At 42.0% G+C, this 22,525-nt stretch overlaps 1 protein-coding gene and 1 long non-coding RNA gene across 3 annotated transcripts in view; one reads left to right on the top strand and one right to left on the bottom strand.

The window, feature by feature from the left end:
- Positions 1 to 22,525, top strand: part of CDH13 (cadherin 13) — a 671,873-nt gene that overhangs the window by 302,336 nt on the left and 347,012 nt on the right. For both annotated transcript variants that reach the window (XM_083451872.1, XM_083451873.1), the window contains exon 4: positions 17,722 to 17,838. In XM_083451872.1, the coding sequence (XP_083307998.1) occupies positions 17,722 to 17,838 (117 nt within the window). The remainder of the gene's footprint in view (positions 1 to 17,721; positions 17,839 to 22,525) is intronic.
- LOC310682808 lies at positions 5,327 to 7,836 on the bottom strand. The gene is made up of 3 exons (XR_014514183.1): positions 7,775 to 7,836; positions 6,735 to 6,797; positions 5,327 to 5,445 (listed from the first exon to the last, which is right to left on the bottom strand). It is a non-coding gene; the product is annotated as an uncharacterized lncRNA (long non-coding RNA).

Raw genomic sequence — 22,525 nt, 5'->3', positions numbered from 1 at the left:
GTGTTATTTGTCTTATATGCACATTTTCACAAAGCATTTCCCCCTAATACAATGCATTTTTTTTCCTTTTTCTTTTCACATGTGTGTGTATATATATCTCACAATAGTTGGATGGAAGACTGCATTGCAAAATTCAGAGAAGTGCATATTTTGAAGGATGGCTCTGTTTCCAATTATGTATTAGTTCAGAAAGTGTGAGTTGTGTGAGTTTAGCTTTAAATGCAGAGGGAATAGAATTTATCTCCCATCCCTCGGATGCTATAGAGATGCATGGTGTAAGCATTGCTGAGAAAGAACCTGGTGAATTTGACTAAACTCAATGAAAGACTGTTAACATTGGCTTGCACATTCCTGGCAGTTGCAAGTTAGACTTCTAAAGTTTTGCTGTCAATGTTAAATCATCAAGAAAGATTACTCCAGGTAACTCTTCCACAGCTCCCATCAATAATGCCTGGTCGAGCTCCGTCCTTTAGAGACTTAAAATTTACAGTGAGCCTAACATGCTTTTGTGGCCACATAATTATTTTTATTATGCTCTGTGGCGGTGTTGGCTGCCAAAAGAGGTTGTCCTAAAATCCCAATGTGACAAAAATCAATTTTCAGATGCAAATTAGGGTGCCATAGGTGACATTTTTCATACCCAATAAATTGCTTGTCTGTGGCTTTGAACTAATGGCCACATAAACAAGAGAGATTGGTGGTGAGGTGTTGCATTATAATATCTACCTATGTGACTTGTGCTACACCAAACTACAAAGGACCTCACAAGGGTTGCTGTATTCTTTCCTACATTCTCCCTCTAAATTTAGCCTGCATGTGAATTGAACCATCTCTCCTGTCCCTCCAGAACAGCCTAACACAACGTTGGCTAGATGCTGTTGGACTTCAACCATAATCATCTCCAGCCATCATGGCCATTGATCAAGGACAATAGCAGCAGTAGTCCAACAACATTCCCCCAAATTTGGGAAGGTTGCTTTGGGCAGGGTTGGAGGAAAACTCAGGTTGAATGCAGCCTTCCATGCTTTGATATATGCCCCTCCTCCTTAGCCACACCCACCCTCCGCAGACCACGTCCTTCACTGGCCTGGATTCATACCCTCCTGGAGTGTTTTTGCCTGGCTGGAATGTGTCTTTGTACTCTGGTAATGCTCCTTGCTTTAATGGAATGAGCACTGAAGTGTGTGTGTTTGGGGGGGGGGGGGGACTAGCCTACTGTACAAAGAATTCAAATACTATGATCCAACTCACTGCTATGTTCGCTTGCGTTTGGTCCAGAAGTTGCAGGTAACACAGAATGCAGCAGCCTGGCTTTTGATGGAGCATTCTATGAACCTCTGCTTAATGACCTGAACTGGGTGCACACAGCCAACTTCAATGCCTTATTGTCAAATCTGACCCTCCTGACCTCCCACACCTTGCACGTCTTTGCTTTAACTCTGATAATGCCTCCTGCTTGTCTGAATGAAGGATAGAGAGGTGTGTGTAGAAACCAGCCCACTGTACATAAGTAAAATTCACGTTAATTCCTCCACCTACATTTGCCTCTGGCCCTGTCCATGACTGGCATGTGCTCCTAGATGGCTGCCCTTCTGGAGCTGCAATCTGGGGAAAAAACATTTCCTCACCTTTGCTACAGAGCCTTGCTTAGCCCTGATCCTCAATCTTTCTTTCCCTGTTAACTGCCGTACTCTCAGTGACACCCTCTGTCTGGCACAATTTTTTGCTTCTTTGTTCAATGCCGCTCTCCGTGCCTCTCGCTGGAAAGCTGTCTTCAAAGAAAAAAGAAACTTGTCTTTGTTACATTCCAGGAGATTTCACTGAGAAAAGCCTGAAAAGGTACGTCGTGACAAGATATCATTTGAAGCCCCCTTGAGGATGGCTGATGTGATGAGCCAGCTTGGTCTGAGTAACTTTTGATTCAAATGTGTAATATAGAGAACAGAAGTGGCAGTATGAAGGAGGGCTTGGTGATGGTGTTTCTTTGGAATCCAATATTTTCGGAGGCCTGCCTCGGATATAAAGATCTAAATGCCTTTGAAACTCAGAAGGGGGTGGAAAAAAGCGAAGGGAAAGCAGAGTGTCTGAATTTTTAAAACAGAATCTCTTTTATTACATTCATCTGTTAGGAGATGAACCAGAAATACTAGATGCTGCAAAGTAACTTCAGTCTTTACTGTATTCATTATCTGCCCACGAGTGACAGGCCTACTTCTCCTTCTCTCTGTCACCATGCACACTCCTGGTTTAAACCTCTTTCTAATTAAGAGGCCATAATAAGCACAAAGGGATAACTCTTGATTAGTTATCACAGCTGTGTTCCCCTGAATTGCAAACACAACAGCTTGGATACTAGGCTACAGGGGAAACGTCTGCTTTTGTTGAGCCACAACAACATAACTCATCTTCTTGTGGGTGAAACACACTCTACAGCATGTGCACCAAAAGAACTGAGTCCAATCTGGGTGGGATGCTACAGCTACCTATGATCTTGTCTTAAAACATGAGCAGCAGTAGCAAAACAGAATCAAAATTCTAAATAATCTCATTTAAATAAAGAGGGAGAAAGCTGGGTGTTCAGCTATTGTTGGAACAAAGGAAACTGCCTTATGCTGAGTCAGACCAATGCTTCATCTAGCGTAGTATTGCCTACACTGAGTGACAGCAACTCTCCAGGATTTCAGAGAAGTTTGTCCCCCAACCCTACCTGGAGGTACTGGAGATTGAATCTGGGCTGCAAGGCAGATGCTCTACCACTGATATATGGGGCTTCCCCTTGTAGATATCCATCCTGGGCTATTTACTTCTCTGAGTTTTACCGGTTGCTGCTTTGAAATGGGGATTGGGAGGAGTGAGGCCAATTTCCCTTTCAGGTGTTTGGGAAATTCCATCCAATGCTCCCGCCATTCTGCAATGTAAAGCAAATGTAGAGGTGGAGAAGGACCTAGAAAAGGTACAACAACAAGGAAAAAGGTGCTGTCCCATCATCTATTGCTTGCATACTCCCTTCTTGACCTCTCCAATCATGTCTTACTTGGAGAAGGGAAAAGGTACTAGAGATGGAGCACACGATAGTAAGAATAGTTTCTCATTGGCCAACAAACCACCAATGACTGACGAGCTAGTAATTGATGAATGAGCACCTGGGTGCCAGTTGTGGCTACATCAACAGACATGACTTTCATCTCTGAGTAGCAGCCTGCAGTTGAGCCATGCACAAGGCAGAGCTTCCTACATGCACATGTTTCCATCTGGGCAAGCTAGAGACAGGAATCATTACTGTTTTCTGGCCAGGCAGAGAAACTGGAGCAGGGCCAGTGAAAGGTGTGACCTGAGAAGGAGGAAGTGTGGCCTGGGGAGAGTCTGGACTCCGGAGGGCCACATTTACTCTCTAGGTCTGAGGTTTACAATCTCAGGAGCAATATGAAGAAGGTGGCTGCTGTGAGTTGAGAGCAGTCACTGCAACAAATATTTTTATGGGCAAATGGTTCCAGGCAATGCCAAGTGAATCAAGTGATACATATGATTTTCTAGTGTACACTCGCCCTATATAGCAGAGAGAGCACCATTGTTAAAAAGGAAGGAAGGAAGGAAGGATCTAATTCAAAGACTGCAACTCCCAACTTCCCTGCTGGTTGGGACTGATGAGAGTTATAGTCCAAAACAGCTAACAATCAGTTATTATGATCAACAGACCTGAAAGAAGAGCAAAAATAAAATCATATAAAGCAACATAATCTTAAGTACAGAGGAAAATACAAAATAAAATGTGTATATAGTATGCATATACACAAGATAGCAAATGGTCTAGAACGTGTACAGAGGAGGGCAACCAAAATGGTCAAAGGCCTGGAAACAATGCCTTATGAGGATCGGCTAAGGGAGCTGGGCATGTTTAGCCTGGAGAAGAGGAGGTTAAGGGGTGATATGATAGCCATGTTCAAATATATAAAAGGATGTCACATAGAGGAGGGAGAAAGGTTGTTTTCTGCTGCTCCAGAGAAGCGGACACGGAGCAATGGATACAAACTACAAGAAAGAAGATTCCACCTAAACATTAGGAAGAACTTCCTGACAGTAAGAGCTGTTCGACAGTGGAATTTGCTGCCAAGGAGTGTGGTGGAGTCTCCTTCTTTGGAGGTCTTTAAGCAGAGGCTTGACAACCATATGTCAGGAGTGCTCTGATGGTGTTTCCTGCTTGGCAGGGGGTTGGACTCGATGACCCTTGTGGTCTCTTCCAACTCTATGATTCTATGATTGCCCCCTCCAGCTTTGCATGGTTAATTATCCCCTTGTTCTCACTGTCGCTGATAAAATTTGGCCACTACTGATCACACCTAATGTATCCTCCTAGTTTGAAAACATAATAAAAGTCAGAAAAACAAGTCTGTCCATCCATCTAGCCAGTCTTCCTATCTGATCTGCTCAGTGGGTTGCCTAATTTGCATTTTGCCCTATTCAATTATGAATGTTTCTGCTGCCAACGTCAACCATTTTTAATTGTGAGGGGTCTTTGATGCATGCTTTCCTTTCTTGAAACACCCTGAACAGTTGTCTGGTTCCAAACCATCCAGTGTCTGCCTTTTAAGCAGATGAAATACAAACAAACAACTCTTGTTATCTTGGCTTTTCCACTGCAATAATGAAGTAACACAGACTCATAAAAGCAAAACATTTCATGTTTTGCTTATGCCACTCCAATGGGCGAGTTGCATGGGATGGTCCAGCTTTTCCTCTTTCCCACAGCAGCTCCTTGATGAAGATCAGCGGACAGAATTTTGGGCTGTGAACCAATGTGTACTCCACCCTGTTCTCTTGGCAAGAGGTGTAGAGATGGAAAATATGGAGAGTGATGTTCCCTTTCCTTTAAAGGGCATGGCAAAACATTCCCCAAGCCAGCTGTGCAGTCCAGCAATCTGGATGCCCGAATAACCTCTGGCTCATTTGTTGGAAATATTTTGCAAATAGCTATGTGGCAAGCACTCAGGCTGAGAAACATAGAGTTATGCAGTCCAAGATCTCTCTCTCCATCTGCAAATCAATTGTTTATATGCTCAGTTTACTTGTGATTATATTTGGAAAGGTTCAAAGTTGAAAGCAACTTTACAAATTGTGCATGTTTCCTAGACCACAGTTCCGACAGAGGGACCAGTATCAGTTGCACGATACATTTTAACTCATAGTTACTCAAATGTTTTGCACTTTTGGCTCCGTCTAGACTAACTTTGTCCCCTGAGCCTATCATTGCCCAGGTAGCTCTCTCTTCAGCAAGCAAAATGTGCAGATTCCTCTCATGTACATGCATGCTGTTCACACCTACCTGTGTAAAGCAGGGATCACCATGGTGGTGCCCTCCCGATGTTGGACTAGAGGTCTCATCTGGCATGGTCAGTGTTTGGGGATGTTGTGAGCTGTAGTCATCTGGAGAGTTCCACCTTGTCTATCCTGGGTGTAAAAAATCTATGTATTATGGTGCTAAACTTGTCTTACACTAGCATTAGAAGAATAGAGTATCTCTGACCTCTTTCTAGGCCTAGCCAGCCAGAGAAGACAGTGGAAGGGGTAGATACAGTTGCTATCACCAGGAGCTTCCATAGATTCCTTTATCCGTGATGCTGGCATGGAAGCTTTGGTGACTACAATGCTAAATCTCTGTGATTGGAATGAATGTGCCCATCTGCTGCAGGTCTTTATACATACAGTGGTCCATTGGTTTAGCTTGGCCAATAGATAGCTGGATAATGATAGGCATGGTCAGTATGGAAAGTGTCACATGAACATCATTCTTGTTCCTCTTATGTTTCTGAAATGTATATATCAGTTGGGGCTGTCATAATACATTTCTCAGCGGAGCACTGCTCATGGTGCTATGCTGGGAGAACCTAGTTTATTTGCTACCAATGCATGGTTATGTGGTACATAATAGTGGTACATAGTAGCTTGTACTTCAAAGGTTTCAGAAGAAGTCACATGCCCCACCCAGGCAACCTCCAACCAGGCAGAGCTTAGATTTGCAGCCAGACTGTAGCCTGTGCTTTCAGAACAAACTAGGCCAAATCCATTATCTTGCTTACCTTCACAAATCCTTAAAAGCAGCCAGTCTCTGAGCCCATCTGCAGCTCCCTGGGGTTCCTCTGAATGGAAGAACCTACAATATTAAACTGTATTCAGATTCCCATTTACTGTGCCCTCCCTGAATTTCCAGGGCTGGGCTTTTAATCCATTTTCACACACCATTATCCTAAATGGATATGTATCATATATTTTGTGCTAAGGTATCACTGTCTGTGGTGTGTCCTTTCTCTCAACAGCATCAGCCACTTGGAGTTCATGATAAGCCATTCCTAATTTGTTTCTAGCCAAGGTGTAAACACCTTTGCATAAGGTTAACAGTATCCCCATCCCATCAGTGCCCCCTGGTGTGTTCACAACAGAAACAGATCTGACACTAATTAAGCCCTGATGATAGGAACAACTGGGGGGGGGGGGCTATGAAACACACCATGGAGATGGACAGGAGCTCCACTGTGCCTAAGGCAGTAATGTGAACACACTCTTAGTCACCAACTGCCCATGGTCAGAAGAAACAGCAACATCACCTTGTGTTTGTGTACATAAACACCAACATATTCCTAATCATAATATACATTTCTCTCCCCCTCCCAGTTCATAAGGACCCAACAGCCATGCTGTTTACTGCTATCTGTTTAGAGATCTCCTCCCATTGGAAATACCTCAAAGGTTCGTCTCTGATGGGATGGCAAGGGAAAGTTTGGGATCTGGCTCTTTCTCAGCATCTAACGCAACACAGAAAGGTTGTTAGAGATCAAACTAAACATGATCATTTTGACAAGGTATGGCTCCCATACATCAGCTATGTAAATAGAAGTGAAGTCAATGTCAGACCTCCAGCCACTCCTGCTTATTTATGGAGAGGCTATGTCATGGCCAATTGAAGCCTTAGCAATGCATTCAATGATTTAGTTACTTGCTGCCCCCTGCTCAGTTTTCCTTCTTATGTGTGACTGATGTATGCACTCTACGGGTTTTGCTGAAGTTGATCAATGCCATTTTATTATTATTTCTTAAAAATCTACTCCCTAAAATTCATAATGTACGTTTGTATGGATTTTATATCTAAGACACTTAGGGAGTCAATCTTGGTTGAAAAGCTGGGTCTAAATAAATACATTTAGCCTGCATATCACATTCTCAACCATTTGAGAAGCAGGTTGTGTCTGAGGATCCTCCATGGAGCAGTTTGGTTGCTCACATTTGTTCCTTCTTTGGCAGAGCAAGTGCATAGCAGAGAGAGAGAGAGAGAGAACATTTTAAAAATGCAGTCAGGGTAGAGGAGAGAATTCTGAGTCAGGAAATATATTCAATGATACACCATTAGGCATTTTAGCACTGTAAGAAATGTTAATGCATAGCAGGCACATGGGATTTGATGCTCAGGCTGGGGCTTAGCATTGCTCATGGCAAAAGACCAGTCTTCTTCTTTTTTTTGAAAAGGACTTAGAGAATGGCATAGTTACATAAACTGCCCTAAAATAACTTTTTTTTTCTTTTTTAAGGAAGAAGCTCCACAAGTTAGAGAAATTCTGTCTGCATTGCAGTCTATGTTTAAATCCAAGAAATCGTGGGTTACAAATTTGTTTAGCATAGTTACAATCTTGGAAGCTGGAGATACTGTCTCATTCTGTCTCGTTAACACATCACTAATATAAAACACGCAGATTCCATTGATGAAGAAAAAATGTCAGTTACTCACAGCTTCTTCATATTTAGAAGAATGGCTTTGGATTCTAAGCTCACGTGGTAGGAATCAGTTTTTTTAGGAACCATGTTAGGAACCATGAAGGGGAGGAGTCTATAGGGTTCCATAAACAGCAATTGGTGAGGTGGTAAGCATTCTGTTTGCAGACAGTAATATGGAGAGGAGACTTTCCAGGTTTCTTCCCTCCCTTCACCACCTCTTGTAGCGATCAAGAAACATTCACCTAAGCAAGCCCTCAAGTGATTAGAACACGGCAGGTGCTAAACCCATCCCTGAGCTTATCTTTGTGTTTTGTAGCTGGAGTTCATTAACTTGTCAGCACTGATTCCTTTTGAGCAATGTGGAGAAATGAAAGCGGTGGGTGGGTATGGAGGAGAAAGATGATGAAGCAAATCAATACTGGCTCTTAAGCAAGTGCCCTGCTTTGAGTCTGAAGCCATGCAGATGCAAGCTCAAAATGGGCTTCCATAAGCTTGCATCATGACATGGTTGCATCATGACATTATAGCATAGGTTAGTGGTGTTCAGAGTCTGGTCCTAGGAAGCTTGAGATTCTTGGGTTTGCTCATGAGCAGGGGTGGGTGGAGGTAATTACTTCCCTGAAAGGCAGCTTCACATGCACTAGCTATTTATGAGAGATGGTCCATGTCTTCTATTAAGTTGGACCATTCTCGAATGATGAGGGTGAAGTTTTTGTTAGGAAAAATGCTGGGAAGGCCACCAACTTCCTAAGACACGGGGGAGGCTCTCCCAGTCATTTTCTGGCTGTAAATCTCCCTCAGTCCAGAGAGACTGGTGATAAGCGACCCCTCCATCCTGAGAGGAGCACACTTGTCTTCTGGCATCTCATTGCAGAAGAAAGAGACAGTCAGTAGCTCTAAACTACTTCATTTTACAGTCTATATACAAAGAATCCATCAGCGTGTCTGTGCTCTCTCAGCAGCAGTATAGAAAAGCATCACACACAGAAGTGAAACTAAAGTTCCAGCAGTATTGAGACTTCCTGTCTCACAGACACTCACATGATATAAAGAACATAGTGCTATGTACTGGAGCAGCACGGGTGGATAAAAATCCTAACAGTTTTCACATGCTTGCGAATTGCATCCAATTCTGAGAAAAGAATTAAATAAAAAAAATTGTCCAGTAGCACATTAGAGACCAACTAAGTTTGTTCTGGGTATAAGCTTTTGTGTGCATGCACACTTCTTCAGATACACTGAAGCAGAAGTCACCAGACCCTTATACTGTATATAGTGGGAGGATGGGGTGAAGTTTTTCTCAGAAGGGTAGTAGGAGATGGGTGATTGACTCTATGGGTATGGTAAACTTGTTGACGACTGTTAATGACTGCAGGAAAAAGCAAGGGATTGTATGCAGATGACCAAAAATAGCTTTAGCATATGTAATGAGAGAAGAATCCAATATCTTTATTCAGACTAGGTCTCACCATAGTTTTCAGTTTAGTAATAAGTTGTAATTCAGCAACTTCTCTTTCAAGTCTATTTCTTAAATTCTTTTGTAATAAGACAGCTACTTTGAGATCCTGTATTGAATGTCCTGGGAGATTGAAGTGTTCTCCTACTGACTTCTCTCTCTTGTGATTCCTGATGTCAGATTTATGTCCATTTATCCTTTGGCATAGGATTTGGTCTGTTTGTCCAATACAGCCTACCTGAATCAGAGAGAAAAAGAAGAAGAAAAGAAAAGAAAAGAAAAGAAAAGAAAAGAAAAGAAAAGAGTGTAGTTTTGTTGTAGATCTGCAAAATTGCCCAAAGAGTAGTTTGCAGTGCATTTGGAAGATCCTTCTCATGCATATGTTCTAAGAAAATATTTAAGAAAGCCAAATGATTATTTGGGTGCATTCTAATATGGGAGATATTTCATTATTTTTCCTGATTATAATGCTAGTGGTTCTGTGCCATTTTCTAAGGTTCCTTTCACATTGCAGTTCCTGTTGCGTCATAGAACTGTGGCTTTTTGACAGATAGACTGGCATGTCACACTAAATTTAATCCACACTAATGGACATGCTGTGACACAACAATGAATGTCATTGGACAATGTCATCCCTCCTCCACCCTTTCTGCACATGCGTGCTCCTGTTCCCGCATAATGCTCCTGTGAAAACAGCAAATGCATATTCACCCCCAAATTTCTTCACTTTGCTCCCACATTTTCTGGGTTAAGGGAGCTGGAAATTGATTGTTTTCTGGAATCAAATCATGTGGAAATGAATAGTAAACATGCACTACCTTCCATTAGCTTACTGGAAGTGGCTTCCACATCATGTGGAAGTTCAAATGTAATGCAGAAATTAACACTTAGCCGAACATCAGGGAAATGGAATAAACTGTGTGAATAAAGCCTTCAAGGAAAATAAAAGCAAGAGTCTTCTTTGCACATCCCTGTTGGAGTACGTCTGCAGTGAAGCATCCATTTCTCAGACCAAGCCTTTGCATCTGGCCAGCATGTTATCCAGACTGCGTGATGCAAAGTTGCACCCAATCTCTTTGCCAACATTTGCCCTTATTTGTATCCCCGAGCAGAATTGCTAAGCTCTTAGCACCAAGCAGTTAATGCCCGTTAATTAATTTGGATAGAGGAGTAAATGTGTGAAGTGTGAAGTGGATTGATTCACTTACATTTCCTAGATCTTTGGATTCTGTTTCAGAGTTTAGCTTGTTTCAAAACGAGCAGTTTGGCCTTGGCCTCCTTCTATGTGAGCATTTTGTCTTCATCACGGACCACCACTTCAACTGTCAGCCCTGGCAGGCTTGGCTTAGAGTGGGAATACAGGAGCACCGTGATGAGCATTCATTCCTTACGACCCTCTTCTCAAAGGCTGTTTTTGGCAGATGCCAGTGGCTAAAGTAGAGAAGGTCAGGATCCTCTCTCGGTTACTAGACCTCCTTTACGACTCGACATTCAGACTGCAGCATGGAGGAGTTCGAACAAGAGCTCTTCCACTCAGGGCCCTTTTCAGAGAATGCCTATGAACTCTGACAAAATGAGCCTTTCACAGAAAATTTGACATTTGTATGCATTGCAGTGAGCATGCTTAAAAGAAACAGCATTAAGTTTGTGGCTGGGATGAAACGAACTCCAGGGTGCAACGAGGACCAGTAGCAATGGTATCCTACTTGAACACACACACACACACACACACACACAGAGGATTGGTTCAGAAGACCCTTCTTTGAATAAATGATTTAATCCACAATCTGAAACACACTTACAAGGGAGCAAACACGATTGAATACAGCAGTACTTAATTGCCAAGTAGCCATATATCAGAATGAGTTTTTATTTAGCAGTGCTGCCAGATTTTTCATTTGCTGGCTCAGAAACAGCCATCTCAGTGGTTTGGAATATTTGCCCCAAATATGGGACACAGGCTCTATGAGGCTGTTTCATGCCAAATCAGCCCATTGGTCCATCTAGTCCAGATTGGTCTGCTTGGACCAGCAAAGTCTCTCAAGCAGAAGTAGGTCTTTCTCAGCTGTACTACATGGAATCTTTTTAATTGAGGGGGATGGATACTGAACCTGAGCTCTGATGAGGCCAAAGGATGTGCTCTGCCACAAGAGTTGTGACAAAGCACCAACCCCATCTTCCCTGCCCTTTCCACCATCTGTACAAAGAAGCCGTGTGTCTCATCCCTTTTGTCAATTCCTGGGCATAATACTGTGCAAAAACAGACTCTGCCAAATAAGTGAGAGAGAAAATGAAGGGCAGGGGGCATAAATCACTGCTATTACTGGTTGAGTTTTAGGGTACTAAAACTGATTTTTCACCAAAGGTAGGGAGCTGGGTACACCACTGTGACTTCAGGGATACAATCGTTCACTTCACCTCACCCGTCTAACCTGCAAGTTGATGCCACTTGTTATATCTTGCTGTGTTCCTTTGTTTAGAGATGGGGATATTTCTGGTCGCAAGCTATCCATCGAACACCAGAAGGAATTTGCAAAGTGCACCCGCTGCGTGCATGAACTTCTCTTCTCATTATATTTGTTTAAAGTGGCTTCCCTGTGCACAGATGCCAGCAGTGCATCAATAGACCCAGATGGATCATTTTTATTTCAGCACAGACCTAGAGTACCAGGGCCCTGTATGGCAGAGCCAATAAAATATCTAAAAGTAATTTTTACATGCTGCACTATTGCTTAAGGGAAACAAGAAATTGCTTTTGTGCTTCATTCTCATAATGGAATGAGATCCATATTGGACAATGCACACACATTTATATTTACTTTTTTAACATATATATATATAGTGTGTGGGTGGAAGGCACAGTCAGTTTATTTATATATGACATTCTCCACATATACAGGTGTGCTCAAAGTGGTTTGCAAAAACACACACATACAATAGGACACACCTTACTTTGTAATTTTGTTTTAAAGTTTTTAAATATTGTGTAATATTGCATTTGAATATGAATGTTGTGTTTTAATTATTCTACCCCAACCTGGGACTTTAAGGTGGAGGTTGGGAAATTAATTGCAAGAAGAAGAAGAAGAAGAAGAAGAAGAAGAGTTCAGTTAAAATATATTCAAATGAAATTCATTAGCATAAAGCTTACCATGAAGTCAGTTAACAGTCTCCCAAAGTTGGCCTAAAGGAGGGGTGTCAATAACAATTATTGGATTCCCCCATTATTGTGAATGGGGTCTAGAGGACTTCATTGTCTACATAGTAATGCAGTAAGGTAAAGGTAAAGGGACCCCTGACCATTAGGTCCAGTCGTGGCCGACTCTGGGGTTGCGGCGCTCATCTCAATTTATTGGCCGAGGGAGCCGGTGTACAGCTTCCGGGTCATGTGGCCAGCATGACTAAGCTGCTTCTGGTGAAGCAGAGCAGCGCATGGAAACACCGTTTATCTTCCTGCCGGAGTGATACCTATTTATCTACTTACACTTTGACCTGCTTTTGAACTGCTAGGTTGGCAGGAGCAGGGACCGAGCAACGGGAGCTCACCCCGTCACGGGGATTCAAACCGCCGACCTTCTGATCGGCAAGTCCTAGGCTCTGTGGTTTAACCCACAGCACCACCCACGTCCCTAGTAATGAAGTAACAGGTTGCATTTTTTAAAACACTGCGAAGGAGGTGGGGAGCGACCTGAGAAGAGTCCCAAGGGGCCTGGAGGGCTACAGTTGTCCTGCTGGCCTGAGCTCCTCACCACTACCCTGCATTTCATTTCATTTATTTATTTTATATAGCCCACCTTTCAGCATTCATGGAGCCAAAGGCATCATACATGTGCTTCCCAGGTGGCCACCCATTCAAGCACTGTCCCAGACCAAACACAAACCCAGACCTGCTTAGCATCATCAAAGGAGCAGCCTCATGCACTTTCAAACCATACCCTGTGGCCATCTCCCTACTGTCTAATCTATTAGAATTTCCAAGAAATGTTTCTAAATAATCTCTAAACTTCTGGTTCTTGGAGATACTTCACTGGGACATATGGAATCAAGAAGCAAAGAGAATTTATCTGAAAGCCAGTGCTAACATTCCCAGTGAGGAAATTAATTGTTGCGGTATATTTTTTCAGGGAAATAACCTATATCTACAGTTTAAGGAAAGAATATGAGAGCAATAGGAGGCGTGAAACTGATTGACTGATCACATTTCTTTCTCCAGAGCTTCAGACAATGAAGCTGTGTGGAAACTAATGAATTTGAGCTGAAACTGCATTCTATTGAGATGTATGCGGCCATGGCATTATGACTAATGGCATGAGACTGACAAGATGTAAATCATTTACTGTGCTGTGTAATGCTCAAGTCTCATTCAGCTTGCCTTACAGATATGAATCATTTTTAACTAGACTAGGGAATGCCCCCACGAAACATTGATTAAGGGTAGAAAGATCTGAGATCCTGATCTACATTTTATACCAAAGTATGGAAAGACCTGGAGTGATTCCAGTTGACATTTGGGTTGGTGAGATTCCATGACAGAATCCTGAGAAATAAGCTGGGTTTTACTGCTCTGTGACCATTGGACCACTAGAATCATTGGATGTGAAAACCTTAGAACATTCAGAAAAGGGTGGAAGATTGTTGTGCCATAAAAAGAATCATTAGAGATTTCACTCTCTTAAGCATCCTGTGAATGGAGATGGACCATCTTACTAACTTGTGTGTCTGGTCTGCATGTGTGTGTTTGTGTGTCTCCACAAGACTTCTGTGTATTTCTGTTGGGTCTCAACTTCAGATTGCTTGTTGTAGTATCTGGAGTATCAAAGTAACAGATTGTTTGGATCCTGTCTTTCCATCTTTTATGACATGGGTGGACATTGGATTCTAACATATGGAGGATGATAGGTTAGCCACCTCTGCTTTATGGCTAGCCTTCTCCTATATCTGTTGGGAGTTGTAATTCAGCAACATATGGAGGGCTGAAGCTTCCCCAAACCTGTTTTAGAGGATGGTCCAGAGTCCTTCAACTAGTTCTAAAAGGGCAGAATCTTTCAAATCTAATTAATTATCAAGTTCATTTTCTTATCTTGGGGGGTGGGGTGGGTATGAGGAGGGCTGGGAGTGTGAGGTGAATGTACCTGAGTAAGATTTCTGTAGATAGGTCTGGATTTTTTTTTTTTAAAAAAAAACCTTTATTCATTGATCTGAGATTTATTTGAACAGCTGTTCTTTTTGCTCAGTTATGAAGCCCGGAGCACTGCAGAGTCTTTGAGAGGGCTGTTAATAAGAACAAAGATTTTTAATGATTTGGCAAACATTTTTGAAAGTATTAACTGCCAATATAGAGTCTATGATAACAATCAAGTGGTGCTTGGGATAATTTGTACTTGGCACACTTGACAGATATTAATTATGTCCGACAGGATCCGTGTGAACTCCTGGCAGGCAGGGAAGGTATTGCGACACAGACAAAATGATTTCCCAGTCATCCAATACAAAATCCTCCTCTGGAAATGCACTGATAGAATGTGTGTGTGTGTGTGTGTGTGTGTGTGTGTGAGAGAGAGAGAGAGAGAGAGAGAGAGAGAAGCACTGGTCCATCTAGCTTTCAGGTTGGTACAGAGAAGAAGCAGGTGCTGAAGAGTCCTCCAGAAGTAATTTATCCAAATCTTAGTCTTCCTTGTGGTGACCAGAAGCAGGGGAAATGACAAATATTGTCTGCACTGACTGGCAATGGTCCTCTAGGGTTTCTTGCCTCTCTCCCTCTGTATCACTCGTCTCCCATTCTCCTTCTCCTGCCAGTGGACACCACAACCTGCTGGGCCCTTCCCTGGGATCATCTATTCCCCATTCTGTGCTCCCCCAGGCTCATCCTGCTCCTGGCTCTGCCAGCCCCTGACATCCCACACATGATGTTAGCTGTAAAGCAGGTGGGCATGGCTTGGTTGAAATGGCATTGTGGGTCAAATGAGGAGGCCTTGAATGATTTATTAAGCTCCCTAGCCCTGCTGTAGACTCTTCAACTAACATCATGAATATTAGTTTCCACTTTGCAATTTCAATGGGGTTTTTTTTTTTGCTTGCAGCTATTTCATAAACTTATGGGGAAGGAGCCATGTTCCTCCCGCAGATCTACACAATCAAACCTAATATATAGCTAATCAACATGGAACACAGCTTCCTGGTCAGCCATAATAGGTTACCGATTGCCACGCCAATGATGATTCCAACTCTTATTGTGACAAATAGGCAACGGCCCAGCTGTCTGACTCATACCCATGACGGCTTCTAATGAAGTTTTCCTTGCTAAGACTAATGATGTCTGCTACCAGGAAGTGGCCAGGTCATTCATTCAAATTTTGAATGTGGTAGGATCCCAAAGGGACTTTTCCCAGCAAAAAATAAAGAAACAAACAGAATGGAGAATTCTACAGCAAGGGGGAAAAACATTATGCCCAAGCAGCATTCCACTTTAGATGGACCTTAAATCTATTTAGTTGGAGTCCACAAAAACAATTTCTGTGTCACTGTGAGCATGAGCCATGATGACAGACAAGTTATTGCTCATTTTCAGTAGGAAATCAAACACCTTGATACTATGATGTTGGAGCGAAAATGTTTCTTTTGAAAAGTGCTATGTGATTAGCATGATAGTCAAAGGATATGTGTTTATAGTATGTGCAAAATGTATGAAGATACATTGAACCATTAATCTGTCTAGTCCAGAGCTGCATCTCTCCAAGATATTAGAGGGGCCTTTTTCAGTCCTCTTGATTGAGACTTTTCCCCCTGCCAAATTTGGAGTGGTAGGAACTGAATGTATGTACTCTTCCACTGAGCTATGCCCCTTGACTTTTGATAAGATTTGTGTGGGACACAGGTCCTTGGTATCCAGAAGGACTTCTTTTGTTAAAAGGGGGATTTTTGGTAAATTTTTGTCATCACTTATGCTGGTGCTGCAATCTTGTTTAGGTAATTAGTATTGCATACATGTAAGTGGTCCTGGATTGACTCCCAGGAATCCACAAGGGTGGATGTTGTTGTTGTTCCTACTGTTTTTAATACAGAAGTCTGATTCATGTAAGTCTTCTAACCTGGATTTGAAAGCTTACTTCTGCTGCATCACACATTTTGCCTTTTCGACAGACTTCAGTTTTCCCTGACACATCAACTGTGTGTCTTTGCATGTGTGTGGACTCTCTCTCTCTCTCTTACACACACACACCCCTCTTTGGAGAGAGTGAAATTAAAAGGCAAGGCATTGCAGTGCTCAAGATCCTCAATATTCCATACAATGAAAGGCTAAAGAACCAAGGCAACTGTCTGAGGATGGAGGCAAATTCAGTATTAGCATGAATCTTTCATAAATAATGGAAGGTGATATATGATGGCAAGAGAAGATTGTGCCTGTGCAGTTCTCCTGACCAGTGGTGCAGCTAAGGTTGGATTTGGGGGCTAAAACCCAGCACCAGGATCTAGGCTAAAATAGATATGCTGGGACCTATTAATGCTGATTATTACTAGGAGTTGGGACCTTGGTTATTACTAGGAGTTGTCAAATATGTCAATGTTGTTTCTCTCTGTTTCTCTTTTTCTAGTCATAAATTTAGTTCTTCATGTTTCTGGAGCACTTTGTGATTATTATTTAGAAATAAACCTCATAGAAATTTGTCAGTGTTTTGGTGCAAACTTCTGCTAATAAAAACATTTCTGCATGCATATTTGACTAATATACACATTATTGCAAGCAGTTTCACCTAATATAATGCATTTTTGTATGTTATTCTCACTAACATATGCATTCATATGCACACTTTCTCATAACATATGCATTTATGTGCACATAAATTTTGTTTTGACTGGAGAAGTGCATCTATTCTGCGTAGAATTAGCATCGAATCCAACCCTTGCTTCAGAAAGTAATGGCAAGTTCCAACATACAGTGTGGGACATCATTAGACACCCTCTTTTGAGACATCCTGATACATGAACACCCATCCAGGATGCAGCCAACACCAACATTCTGTGTTCCTGCAGGCACAGTTGTACTCTTACTTCAGAATTGTGACCCACACATTTCTGCAATCAGATCAAACAGGCTGACAGTCTCAGTCACTTATGCTGGCATTTCTCTTCCCATACCTTCCTTCAGCAGAAATGGAGAGCTGCTAATATAATCACTACTGCTTTTTTGACACAATGTGGTTATAGGGATGCAAGGTGAAGCATGAATTTTCTGTCATTATTGACATTCTCATAAATAGGCCGATCCTGAAGATTTCACTTGAAGAAGCTTAATAATGATCTTCATTAATCAGAAGCCTGATCCTGTGTCTTGAACTAACAATACTTCTACAGCTAATGAAGGTTGAGAAAGTCTATTAGTAGGACTCTGGCTCATGGATGCTTTTATTCAGAAGTAAAAAATATGTGCAAGATGGATAATAAATTATGCTGTCCTAAGAAGCCTTGGGCTAATTAATCTCATTATTCTTTCCTTCTTTCTTTAGGAAATCTTTAAGGCAGAAGGCAGCCTTGGAATTGTAAGGCAAAGAAGGTCCATTGTGGCAACTCCAATCTTAATTCCTGAAAACCAGAGATCTCCATTCCCAAGGCCCGTGGGCAAGGTGAGTGATAAAATCTGCTGGCCTTAACCTAAATTGATTGTTACCATTTGCGTTTGCAGAGTTATCCATGGCCACCACCAATGTGATTGAGTAGATCTTTCTTTTTTTTAAAGTGTATTTGGATTAGTGGTGCTTCTGAAATTCCTCCAATCCAATTTATCTCTGAATTTTAAAGTACTGAATGACCCAGTCTTACTTTCAGACTGAAATCAGTGCATTAGAATCCTCTATATTATACTTATATCAAAATGTCGGGGAGAACATGTGCAAGAATAGTTTGCTACAGATTTTTTTTCCTTCAATTTATTCATAACTTCTTCTACTTTCCCTGCTTTTTTGATTCTAGTTCAGTGGTAGGGTATATGTCTTGCATGCATAAGATCCTAAGCTCAATTTCTGGAATCTAGGACTAAGAAGTATCCCAGTGTGAGTTACTGGAGAGCCACCAAAAACCATAGTGGTCTAATTAGTACAGTGGAATTCCTTGTGTTAACATGTAAATATAATAAATAAATAAACAAACAAAAACCACCACTACAAAAAAAGCAATATTGATGGAACTACATGCATGCTGAATTCCTTTTGTGTGCTGGCTTACCATCATCCACTTGTAGTTGTGCATCATGATTAAAACTACAAAAAGCCCTATTCATGTGCTTGTCTAGCTGGTTGTGTTAAATTCTTTTTGAATTTTGTTTTGCTGGTCATAGGAGCTCATGTGAACATCAGTAAAGCACCATACAAAAAGAATATTGATCTAGTCCTAGGTATGGGCTCACCAAAATGGTTTTTTTGCAGTGTTTTATATACGGGCATCAGTAATGTGGAAGATAAAAAAAAAAGGTGAGGTGAAGGGAAACTGCAATTAACTGCATGTGTTTCAGTACCAAAATTGATTTTAGAAATTCTTTCATCAAACTGGAATAAAGGAGAAGGTAAAACATCGGCAAAAGTTAGTCTACAGAATAATAAATAAATGGAATGCGATAAATTGACTCTTGCCTTATTTTGGAGAGAGAAGCCTGGTGTTTGTTTGTGGAATGGATAGATTTTTTCATTGGAACATCTAATTTGGTACAGAAAGTAATTTCCACTAATTGAGATGGGTTCCATTTGCCATATCTAAAGCCACACTAGCACACTTACCTCTAAAATTCCTATATGTGGTTGCAATGATTTGTGTTTTCAAGATGTGGGGGCAGAGTTCTTGTGTGCACTAGAGCACTTAACAGATTTGTAAGAAGGAATTGTTTTATATATATATACGCACATCTGGCAGTAAATATGGGAAGGTGCCTCATTTGACCTTTTTCACAGTTGCATTACATTTGAAGGGCAAAGCACTTATGAGATGTTTATCAGCAGCTCTATATTCATCCACCACAACCCCCCCTCCCTTTTTGTCAAATTCAGGAAAAGGTTGCTTGGAATACCCTTAACATTTCAAGTGGCAAACTCAGCCCTTGAATCACAATACTTATTGTTGGATCAACTGAATTAGATGCGGGCTAGGGTGACATTGCAACATTGCCCATACTTAAATAGCTGAATGTAATAGGGAAGAGTTTTAGACTTGGTTATTTCTGTATTCAGTAGGATTTTAACCCTGATGCATGTTACATTGCTGTGAGAGCTGGTGGACTTTAAGAACATATGAAGCCCCCTGCTAGATCATAAAGTATTGTTTTCCAAGAAGAGCTGAAGACAAGAGGTCTTCCCCCTTGTTGCTCTACCCCAGACACTGATACTCACCAACATTCCTCTTGATGTGGGTCCCACTGGGCAATTGGTTTAAACTAGGTTTACCTAACTTGGGTCTCCAGCTGTTTCTTGACTACAACTCCCATCATCCCTAGCTAGCAGGACCAGTGGTCAGGCATGATGGGAATTGTAGTCCAATTGTAGTCCAGGTTTGGGAAACACTGGTTTAAACTGTCTTTGTACATAAAAAAGGCCATGACCCCTGCTCAGTCAGGTCAAGAGACTCTCTTGTCTGGTATCCTGTTTCCCATAGAGGCCAACCAGATGCCTCAGATTAATCTGCATGCAGGATGTGAAGTCTTCATGAGAACATGGACAGTATGAGAACCCAGGACGAAGTGCTTTGCTTTAAATGAAAGCAGTTAGAGGGGAAAGTGTGATGCTATCAGTGTCCTGGTCTTTGAGAGGCCATGGCTCAGAGGAAGCCTAGCCAGATGTCATCAAGAGGCCAAGTCAATTGGGAATCCAGATCCCCTGCAGTTCCTTGGGGAGATCCCAGGGTAGCTATACCAAACCTTGTCTCTGTAAACACCTGAATCCAACTGAAGTCTTCTATGTGTTGATTGAGCTTTAGTTTAGTAATCCCCACCTCCCCAGGAAAGCTCACCAGCTGGCTTTTAAAATAGGCATCACTTGATTTTGCAATGTTTGGCTCCTGTGAGTGTGGGAAGATTGGGTACTGTGGAAGACAGCTCCACTGAATCAGTTGGTGGCAGCAAGGGTTTGTCTTCTGGCTGGAAGGAGCCTTAAAAAAGTGCTTTGGTCAGATACCAAAGTGGTATTGAATATCTTCTGCAGGGGAAAAAGAAAACCCATGTGGGGGATGAAACAGTCCCAGGATGCATGATACCACAGGTTTGCTGAACTTACATGAAGTTATGCAGGTATTGGGATAGGGATATGCACTTGTGAAGTGTTAGCTTTTTTACTTGCTTTCCTTTCTAGCAGGCCCGTTTGCTTCATTTTCCACTTAATATTGTGGAAATTGTTTTCTTTTGTTACTGTTTCATAAATGTTTAATTTGTTTTGCTTTGGCACTGATTACAATGGAGACCTGGCCAATCTCTACAACTTTGGAATTTACCATCCAGATGGCATGTAACTTGCAGCATTCCCCAAAGGAGTGTTGCGCTGCTCCTGAAGGAACCAGACTTGCCAAATGCAAATAATTCATATTATATAAGCAAATGAAAAGGGTGGGGTGGGGTGGAGGTGAGGGTATCCTCTAAGTTTCATGTAACTGCCAGGGACTGCTGGGGATACAAGGAATGCGTAATAGAGGCAGGACGGCCAAGGCTGATCAAGAGGAAGAAGGTTAAAAATTTATGGGGATTTGTGCCACCAGCAAGGAAGGAGCCAGGGCTGGTGGAAGGGAAAGAGATTGGAGAGGTGTAGTCAACAGAAACATGTGTTTGTGTGTGTTCAGTGCACCTTAGGAGCTACTATAAGTGTGTGCTCTGTCAATAAAGAATTAAACTACCAGCCATTTGTCCTCCTCAGACTGAGTGTACTCAGGACAAAAACCTTGTAACTGGAGAGTTGGAAGGGATATTGGAGGTCATATAACGAAACCCTCTGTTCAACAATGGAGCTACATTGCCACATGAAACAGCATTATGTCTGTCAGATGGCTGGTCAGCCTCTGTTTAAATACCTCCAGGAAAGGCAACCCCATCTCCTCTCTTGACAATTCGGAGCTACTGTCAAACAGTTCTTACAGTTCAAAATTCCAACTACTGCTTAGCTGCAATCTACTTCTATACTATTTCCACTCCCTGGATAGGAGGAGAAACGGGGGACAAATCTGCCCCATCTTCTGAAATGTAGTTCGTGTGAGAAACAGCTACCATGTCCCCGCTTAATCTTAAGAACAGAGGAACTGCCTTGTACCAAGTGAAATCATTGGGCCATCTAGCTCAGTATTGTCTACACTGACTGGCAGCAGCTCTGGGGTATTAGACAGGGAATCTCTCTCCCAACCCCACCTGGAACCTCCTGCATGCAAAGCACATGCTGTGCTGCTGAACCACAGGCCACCACCACATTCTTCTGAGCAACCCATCTTGGCAGGCTACCCACCTGAGCAGAAACTTTACATTTTGAGGATAACATAGGAATAAAGGAAGCTACCTTATACTGAGTTAGACCATTTGTCCTTCTAGCACTGAATGGAAGCAGCTCTCCAAAGTTTCAGGTAGGGTCTCTCTCAGCCCTACCTAGACATGTTGAGGATTGAACATGAGAGCTTCTGCGTGCAAAGCAGAAGCTCTAACTACAGAACTATGGTCCTTCTTACCTGCCTAGGATAGTGTTTGAACAGTTAAACCTGCCTTATGTTGAGTGAGACTCATGGTTTATTAAGCCCGGTGTGGTCTACAGTAGCAGTAGCTTACTAAGGTTGCTAGCAGTGGTCTTCCATAGACATATTTGGAGATGCTGGGGATTGAACCTGAGGCCTTCTGCACACAAATCAGATGTTCTGCTATTGTCCTCATTGTTTTCTTGTCTAAACAAACCTATTTCTTCAAACCATTCCTCAAAGGACTTGGTATCAGACCCCTCACCATTCTGGTTGCCCCACTGATCTAGTATGTCAGTGCCTTTTAACACAATGCCCAGTAATGGACTTAATACTCCAGTTGTGACCTCAACCATTGCTTCATGCTTCATATTGGAGAATGTTCATTCCTCACCATATGCAGAACACTTGAAGATCCCCCCTCCTGTAGAGTTTTCTAGGAATGTATCAACCTTCATTCCTAATAAACCTAATGCTGCGCCTTTTGGCAGTTTCAGGAAATCTCTCCTATGAGGAAATAATGGGAAAACAAAATGAAATGACTTTTGCTTCTACCATTCATGTCTTTATTTCCATTCACTTGTCATAAAAAGACATCAGGAAGGAATGGGGATTCATCTATCATTA

The sequence above is a fragment of the Podarcis tiliguerta genome (genome assembly GCF_965153285.1).
Source record: "Podarcis tiliguerta genome assembly, chromosome: 8".
NCBI classification, from domain to species: domain Eukaryota; kingdom Metazoa; phylum Chordata; class Lepidosauria; order Squamata; family Lacertidae; genus Podarcis; species Podarcis tiliguerta.
The sequence above is the reverse complement of the archived record's forward strand: the minus strand, read 5'-3'. Positions and strand labels throughout refer to the sequence as shown.